Raw genomic sequence first — 8,615 nt, 5'->3', positions numbered from 1 at the left:
AAATGTCATCATTTCAAGCACACATAACTGGTTTGGACTTCATTCCTTCAAGTACGTATCTCTTTGTTTACACATGACAATGTCAGGTTTCTCTTGCTTGTTGAGGATAGTTAAATGTAGAAATCATTCACACTCCAAAGTCTTATATATATATTCTCCATGTCTGATTATGTGGATGCGTTATGCACTTATGCGCACAAGTCTCTGTACGTGGTTAGTCTTTCATACAAATTTATTGTCTGACGGTCCGTTGTTCTTTATTCTGGGAGCTTGGTATGTTTGATGATTAACTCTCTTCCCTCCCCCTCTCTTTTGACAGATTGTTGGTCACACGCCTGTTTCTGGAGCATTTGTATCCACTCCTGCTCAAGTGAGTGGAGGCGTGGAGCTTATGAGTCCTTTTTTTGGAGCATTAAGCAACAATCAAAGCCATCAAAGACCAAGTTTAATTGAGAAAACCTTCTCAAGATTATCTACTGTTGGTTTTGGCTCAACCTTTGTATGAGTCAAAGTGGTTGTTTGCTGTGTTTAAATGGGCATGTATGTAATAACCATATGTATAGATTATTCGAGTTGGGTGAGAACTACCCTATCTGTAATAGAACAAAACTGAAATACTGCAGCAGTTTTGTTCTGTGAGAAAACAGAGAGTTGAGAGAAAAACAAGTGTTATTCTCTGTTGAGATTGTGTGAGAGTAATTGTAAACAATCCTTCTCTTTGATACTGAAATTGAGTGGTTCCATCTGCTCCCCAGATGTAGGCAAATTGCTGAACTGGGTAAAAGTTTCTGTTGTTTGGTTCTGTTTTCCTACACTTTATACTGCCTGGTACTTGATTTGATTGTGGTTGGGTTCTATGTACCTATTGTTGCTTTCTGTATCTCGTTAGTTTTTGCTACTGGTGTGTCTTCTTGGTACATCTACAATTGCTTCACAGCAGGATATATAACACTTCTACACGCAAGCTTCGGTAGATATGGCTGATCACCGCAGCTTGTGTTCCACATAGTCGGTTCTCAATCTCCAAAATGCTTAGAGAACCAACTTGGGAAGCAAAGTTACTCAAATTGCATTCGCCATTCCCCCAACGGCAACCAAGGCTTCCTCATACCTATGGCGAGGCACCGTGTCTAACAAGGCTATGCTGGTTTTGGTGGCACCGATACACCAAACTTAGCTAGATATGTACCGAGTTCCTCTGAGATGTTACATTCATGCATCATATGCTACGGAAAGTAAAGCACATCCAGACGTATGTGTTTGTTCTAAATACATACACATCTATAAATTGTCCTCAAGGGAGCCAATAAATCATAATCTAGAACTACAGTGGTTGTAAAAGGATGACCTTCCGAGATTTCCTCTAGATGTGGTCTTGATACTATGATGTATGTTCTAGCAAGATGAACTTGTTCTATTTTGGTATATATTTACCATAAACTAAAGTTCAGTCATCCTGGACAGTGGACACTGTTCGTAAGGCCCCTAGAAGGCTAGAACTTGCCATTTTCTCCTGCATTGTTACGTAGTCATGTTTAGCAACCCGACTTTACAGATAAAGACCTTGGTTTTCTGAAGTAGGCCTCTTCTCCTCTCGCTTCAGTTTCTTTCTCTGCGGCGGGGCACGGCCTTCACTTGGAGACCCTGAAGTATGAACCTATGAGGGCTTCTATCAAAGAGAAGGCAGAAACTTCACATTAATGAGCACAAAAATAAGACTACTGTCATCCACAACTTCTAAATTTTGTGTTGGTGTACAAAGGCTTTTGGTTCCTTCAGTGCTGTACAACCCAAAAAAATATCAAAACAAATCCACAGTTATGCCAATAATTTGCAAAATCAAAATTTGCAACCTAACACATCATAGCTATTTAACCTTTCACCTTCTTAGGTGCCCAGAAGGGGCGGTCATAGTAATGAAAATATACAACAAATGAATATGGTGTAAAAAATAATGCTCACTATCGAGCAGTTGGCCGCACAATAGACTCATCAAGTGACAGGTAATTATCAGTTCCACCAAGATCCAAATTTAACGAAGAATGAATGGAATTCTTCGACGTGTCGTCTGAGTTACCGTCTCTTGCTGCTGCAGCACCCCTTTCCATCAATATTGCATCTTGGATTTCCTTGAGAACTTCAGAAATTGAGGGCCTCATGTATCCATGTGCTTGAACACACATCAAAGCTTTCTCCGCTATCTTCCACATTGACTGGATGTCATATTCGCCATGCAGCGAGGGATCAATGATTCCTTGAATGTCCCCACTTTCGATGTGTAACTTCGCCTGGGATACAACCATTACAGATAATATGTGCTTAATAGGAAATTCATGCAAATAAATTTGGTGGGAGTGATTAGGGAAGGTACTAGATAATGAATGGTAAATGATCACAAGTTTCAAATACACTAAACTTTCGAGGCAAAGGAAACAACACTCACCCATTGGACAATATTACGGCAATTAACACCAAAGTTTTCATTTGATATTGCTTCTTGACCGGATATTAGCTCAAGAAGAATGACACCGAAGCTGTAAACATCACTCTTGTCTGTCAACTGCTGAGAGATATAATACCTGGACACCAACAAGGAAAATTAACTACTTGTGATGCTTACGAATACGGGTGTATGTGAACTAAAGCTTCTGTATCTAGTGGCAAGTGTATGATCCTGACTGCTAAGCATTTATATGAAAATCTAAGGAACCCACTGCATGTTAATACATGCAAGCAGGTTCTGTGCCCGAGAATAATCATAGCAATTAAGCTTGAACGGCTAAGCAAAAGGAGCAACAACCAAAGTAAGGGTGCTAGATGATCACTTGACATAGAAGCAATAACATTTTTGACTCATTTTAATATGAAGATTGACTGATCTCAAGTCACAAAAGAAAAGCAGAAATGTTAAGAAGCCTTACTCAGGATCAAGATACCCAACAGTGCCCCGAACTATGCTGGACACATGGGATGCTCCATCTACTGCAAGTTTGGAAAGACCAAAATCTGAAACCTTTGCCCTCATGTTTTTGTCAATTAGAATGTTGCTGCTTTTCAAATCCCTGTGAATAATGGCCGGAACACAGCCCGTATGAAGGTATTCGATCCCTGAACAAGTATGAGAAAGTACACGAATCAAATTGATACTCTATCCTAAGGGACACCAGACTCTGTCAGTGAAAATGAAAAGAAGAAATTTATATCCTTCAGCTTGTAACACCTTTTGCTGCATCTTCAGCAATCTCCAGGCGCTTGATCCAATTGATTCTCTGTTCATGTGTCAATGGGCCTACAAAAAAAAAGTGGTTAGCCATCAAAAATTTTATATTTCCATAAAATACATGGGAACTTAATAGCTCACCATAAAGATGCTCCTTGAGAGTTCCATTGTGCATGAACTCATAAACAAGCATACTTCTACCATCTTCTTGACAATACCCAAGAAACTGGACCAGATTCCTGTGGTGTATTCTTGAAAGAAGAGTTACCTAGATCATATGGAGGCACATGTCAGTCCATAAGATTTATTTCCCAAGTCCAGCAATAACATGTCAGTTCAAAGTGATGGGATGTCTCTAGAACAACAGAACTTAAAAGATCCTTGTTTTTTCCATTAGCTCGAAGGAATTGAGCACACAATTGTGTTAAATGGAAACACCAGGTCCATTTTGGTAAAGGAACCTTGCTCTTTGAGGATTTTATTTACATAATCTGTTTTACAAGAAATTAGTAGAGGCTTTCAAATTTTCAATCAGACAACACAATTTTTGTTATGAAATGCACATAAAAGTACATTTAAGGAATAGAGGAATCGTCAATAGTTTTATAGAGTTCAAGATTCAAAAGGGTACTAGAAAAAATACAGAGTTAAGCATTTTCAGAGAAGAAACAAAGCAGCCTGAAGGTCAGGGGAAGTAAATATCATCAAAATTGTGAAAAGCAGTTCAATAATAAAAAAACTGACCTCATTTGAAAATTCTCGCTTTCCCTGAAAGGAATTGCTGGTTAGAACTTTAACTGCAATTTCCTTTCCATCTTTTGTTTTACCATAGTAAACAACTCCAAAACCTCCCGAACCTATTTTCTTCTCAAACTTTCTAGTAGCCTCTTCAATTTCAGAGTGACTGAAGCAGTGTGCAGCTTCAGTTGGAGCATCATTCTTGTTAGACTCTAACCTTTGCACAGTTAAGGGTGGACTAAGTTTGCCTGCAAGAAATTAATGTCATCATGTTCATGCACATGGAGAATAAAAAAATATTAACAGAACATTTTTATCCCTAAGACTGTCTCAAACTCATACCTTGCTCATGGTATTTCTTTTTTCCTCTGCGCAAAAGTATGCAAGATGCAATGGTTGCTATAACTAGGACAGTAGCCCCAACTGTTGTACCAATAATTATACCTTTCCGACTACCAGTTCTCCCCCCTTTCTGAAGATTAATGTTTCCAGTGTAGCTGTCAGAAGCCAAAGCAGAAATTGGTGATTATATGTCGGAGCAAGACATAGAGAAGCCCCAGATGACTAGACTACAAAGAGATTGAATCTGAGAGAAAAGTATATTTGTTGAACCACAATATAGATGTATTTGTCTATCGAATAATCAGCATTGTAATATCAATTTAAGAAAGAAAATATCAGGTGCACTCAGTGTAAGACACTCTGACCATTATTATAACTGCATGGAACATACACAAGGCAACTTTACAATGACGACATTTCTTAATTTGTATAACTCAACTTCATCTGTAATAAAAATATAAAAATAAAAATAAATGCACTACTCACTTCATAACCACTTTGTCGTCAAGACCTGATGGTATATTTCCAGATAACTTATTATTTTGCACATACCTGCAACAATCAGATTCGTCATGTGATACATCCATCAGAAAACCAAAACTAAGATAAAAGAGCAGCACCAAAAAATTCCATGGTGATCCTTGTTTTCGAAACTCCAATTGTAATAATCATCTGTGTATTTTCTCAAATAGACAACTTAAGGTACGATATATCTTCCTCAAAAGAAAGAAAACAACAACAAAAAAGGAAGGGAACGGTATATCTTAGTAGCGTGCTCTTCATTGATATCCATCAAATTATTGTTAGCCAGCATTTAATTCCAAATGATTAAGGCATTAGAGAATGGGAAGACGACACATATCAAGCTATCAAACTCTCACAAGCCATGTGGAGGTCAGACGGATAAGAAACTCATACATGCAGCTCTACCTTGCAACTTGCAAATCAAGACTAAGGATTTTGCGACTACTAATACCATGTTAGACAACTAGTAGAGCTGTTTATTGATACTATATATGCAGATACGGTTACACAATGACATATGGAAGGCCTTTTAAGCTGTATATAGTGTTGATTTGTGAAATAAGTATGTTGAAGTCAGGGGCTATATGCTACCCACTTAGTTACAGAAGGCGGACCTTGTGACTTGCAACATGCACGCCTGTTATCTCTCCAAAATAAGGAAATGATGTACAAGTTCCAGAAAACTTACAGTTCCTTCAAACTTGGTAGGTCCATCAAAGAGGATGGCAGTCCACCCGACAACTGGTTATTCTCCAGGTGACTATATAGTGAGAAGTTCTATTATTAGTGTTAACTCTGTACCCAAAAAAAAAGAGCACTAAAAGAAGAAGACGATTTTCTTACATGATCTTCAAGTCCAAAAATCCACTGAAATCAGGTATTGGACCAGTCAGTGAGTTCCCATCAAGCCATCTGTCATTATAAGACAAAAAGAACACCAGGAACATCAAGTTTTATAGACCTAAAGCAAACAGTGGACACCAATCAGAAAACACATGAATACAACATGAAACTTACAACTCAACTAAACCGCTCAACTTTGTTAAGTCTGAAGGGATATTCCCTGTCAAATTCATACTGGATAATTTACTGCAAGGCAAGGTAAACAAAGCAGTTGTCAGCAGATGAGTGAAAATTTCTACTTATATATATGTTGGACTATGACTAAGCAGAAGCAGAAGAAATGTACAAAAAACCTTATGCACGAACAAATTAATCTTTACATTTTAATGATTCTTGGTTGTGCATCAGAACTACACTCAACCCAAGACCATGGAACTGGAAGGCATGGATCACCACCTTCTTGTGCCCAGTCTGCAGATGAGTACTGTGAAATGAAACTAGCAATAGCAGCTCCTGCAGCGCATTAGAACCCAGTAGCTCACATATTACTGTACAGCTTCACCGAAATGATGACCAAAACACACACAATTGCAAATTATTATCAAAACACTTCAGTTACTAATAATGAACTTACCATCTTGAGACCCATCAGTTTTCTCCAGATATTTATTTATCTCCATTGCATTCAAGAGAGGGCCCCTGGTAGAATCGGATGTTTTCCCAAATCTAAAAGATAATACAAATGGAAGAGATAAGTTTGTAAATCCTGGTTCATAGAGACGATATTTTCCTTGGGCGTTTTCCTCAATATTGACAATAGCTTTCCTGAGTTCAGGATTTCCTGGAAGTACAAGCCTAAACTTTCTGGACTCATCCGGTGCCAAATCTTCAATTTCTGCAAAGTAGGTGACTGCCCAGCCAGTACCAGGAAAACCATCCAAGTTCAACCGGTAAGTCAGTGATCCATTTGTACCAACTACAGCCGTCTGCATAACTTTCTGAGGCGGTAGTTCATCCCTGTTAACATCAATTGGCAATTTGGTTGCGACTTTCTTGGTTCCAGCAGCAATGTCAACTAGGTAATTCGCTTTCTTGATAGAGTCTGATAACCAAATTCTATCAAAAGGGTCATCAGGGTACCTGAATATAAGAGAAAATGCATATCCTTCAAATTACACATCCTTGGCAAAGAAAAAGGGTTCAAATTACAAAATAGTTTTCCAATTTATAATCTCTCTAATTCAAGGCATGTTATCCAGTTTGATTTGCATATAGTTTAAAACATAGATTCAGTTTATACACATGTTAAAGAGTGAGCGAGAGCATACCTAATTGAATCTTCACTATCTGCACCAAAGTTAATCCTAGCCGAGACACTGAGGTAGAAGCGCTGTTCATAATCAGTAAAGTAAACTGAACCATTGAACTGTCGAAGCTCCAAGGTCGATATAAAAGGCTGCCCAGTTGTAGCATTGGACAGACACACACTCACAGTAGGACTAGTAGCCAGAAATATCAGCTCTCTCATTTCAATAGTATTCGCATCCGAAATCACAATCGTAGACCAATGAGTTGCCCCAAGAGAAATGTCGAATGAAGGATAAACATTATTGCTGTCAAAGTTGCCATACAAGAATGTAGCTCTCAGTAGGTACCTAGTCCTACTTGTGACATTCATTGTGTAACAGTATTTTCTTGAATCAGCAGGAAAGTGCCTCAGCGAAGTGTATTGCTTCCTGGTCTCATTCACAACCTCTATAAAACTCGTTTCGCCGTAATGAAGTTCATCAGGACTCCAATTCAACCCAAGATCATCAGTGAAAAACTCTTCACCTCCACAATCCAAACTAACAAACCCTGCTCCACCAAAATTCACACCTATCAAATTCGACTTCTCTTGCATGCAAAGTTATCAACTTTAATTACGAAATCAAACCCAAACATGTTAAATTCATTAAAGATTGAACTGATTTGTTCTTCATTAAGAAACATAGAACAGAAATTTCCCAAAAATATACATGTATCTGATGACAGTTGTTTTTTTTTGCAACAGATAAAGATGCAAGCTTTACCAAAGCAAACAAAAAACTGGGTATGAAAGGTGAAGGCTTTGGATTGGATTCAAGATGAAAAGGACTTGAAAAACAAAGAGTATGCAGATATATAAAGAAATATGGGATGAAGAAGAAGAGGGTACCTGGCATTTGAGCAGAGGAAGGAACTAGGAGGAGGAGAAGAGAGAAAAGGAGAAGGGTGTTCTCCATGGTGGTGTGGAAAGAGGGAGAGAGGTAGTGAGACCATATAAAAATGGTTGCTCTGTGTGTGTGTGCGTGAGCTATACAGGGAGATAAAGTCACAAAGGCACTACTGAGATGGAAAAAATAAAAGAAATACAAACTCCAAAGTGAAACCAACAAACCCAACCAGATAATAATAATTTAGAAGAAAAAAGGAAAAACAGAGAGAGTGATTTGGAGGGAGAAGGAGTCCTTTGGAGTAGTAAGTAGAGAGAGGAACAGAAGGAGGAGCAGTCCAACTGGGGAAGAACCAATGGTTGTGCAGGTGGGGGCCCACGACAGGAGAAAAAGAGAAGCCGTCTCGCGCGTCAGAGTTCAACGTGAGGGAGGGGGCGAGAGTCGAGACCGTTTGGAGATTCCGACATCATAGAGAGACGAAGGAGTCGTCGTTTGCGGGTCCCGCCCATTTATTTTTGCGCCACAGTCACATTCCCATCGCTCGCTTTTTTTTCTTTTTTTCGTTACGGGAGAGTTCTCGTTTTCTCTTTTTGCGTTATGTTACGTAAATCTCTTTGTTACAGTTACGTAAATCTCTTGCTTGATTGACAGTTTCATTAATTAAAAAATATAGTTCTATTAATTTTGTGTTTAGAGAAAAAAAAATCTTAGATATTACAGTTACGATGCAATATTGATGTAATCGAAATTCA

At 38.5% G+C, this 8,615-nt stretch overlaps 1 protein-coding gene across 1 annotated transcript; it reads right to left on the bottom strand.

Annotated features, from left to right (window-relative positions):
* Positions 1–1,815: 1,815 nt before the first annotated feature.
* On the bottom strand, positions 1,816–8,113 carry LOC101298621 (probable LRR receptor-like serine/threonine-protein kinase At1g67720-like). Its single transcript, XM_004302792.1, has 14 exons — positions 7,866–8,113; positions 6,997–7,525; positions 6,303–6,808; positions 6,049–6,181; positions 5,843–5,914; positions 5,514–5,585; positions 4,787–4,852; positions 4,295–4,455; positions 3,965–4,206; positions 3,362–3,488; positions 3,221–3,289; positions 2,922–3,108; positions 2,444–2,579; positions 1,816–2,288 (listed from the first exon to the last, which is right to left on the bottom strand). The coding sequence occupies exons 1-14, from the start codon at positions 7,930–7,932 to the stop codon at positions 1,962–1,964; spliced, it is 2,694 nt and encodes an 897-aa protein (XP_004302840.1). The 5' UTR covers positions 7,933–8,113; the 3' UTR covers positions 1,816–1,961.
* Positions 8,114–8,615: the final 502 nt, after the last annotated feature.

Source organism: Fragaria vesca, linkage group LG6 (genome assembly GCF_000184155.1).
Source record: "Fragaria vesca subsp. vesca linkage group LG6, FraVesHawaii_1.0, whole genome shotgun sequence".
NCBI classification, from domain to species: domain Eukaryota; kingdom Viridiplantae; phylum Streptophyta; class Magnoliopsida; order Rosales; family Rosaceae; genus Fragaria; species Fragaria vesca.
This window is presented reverse-complemented; position numbering and strand designations above follow the sequence as displayed.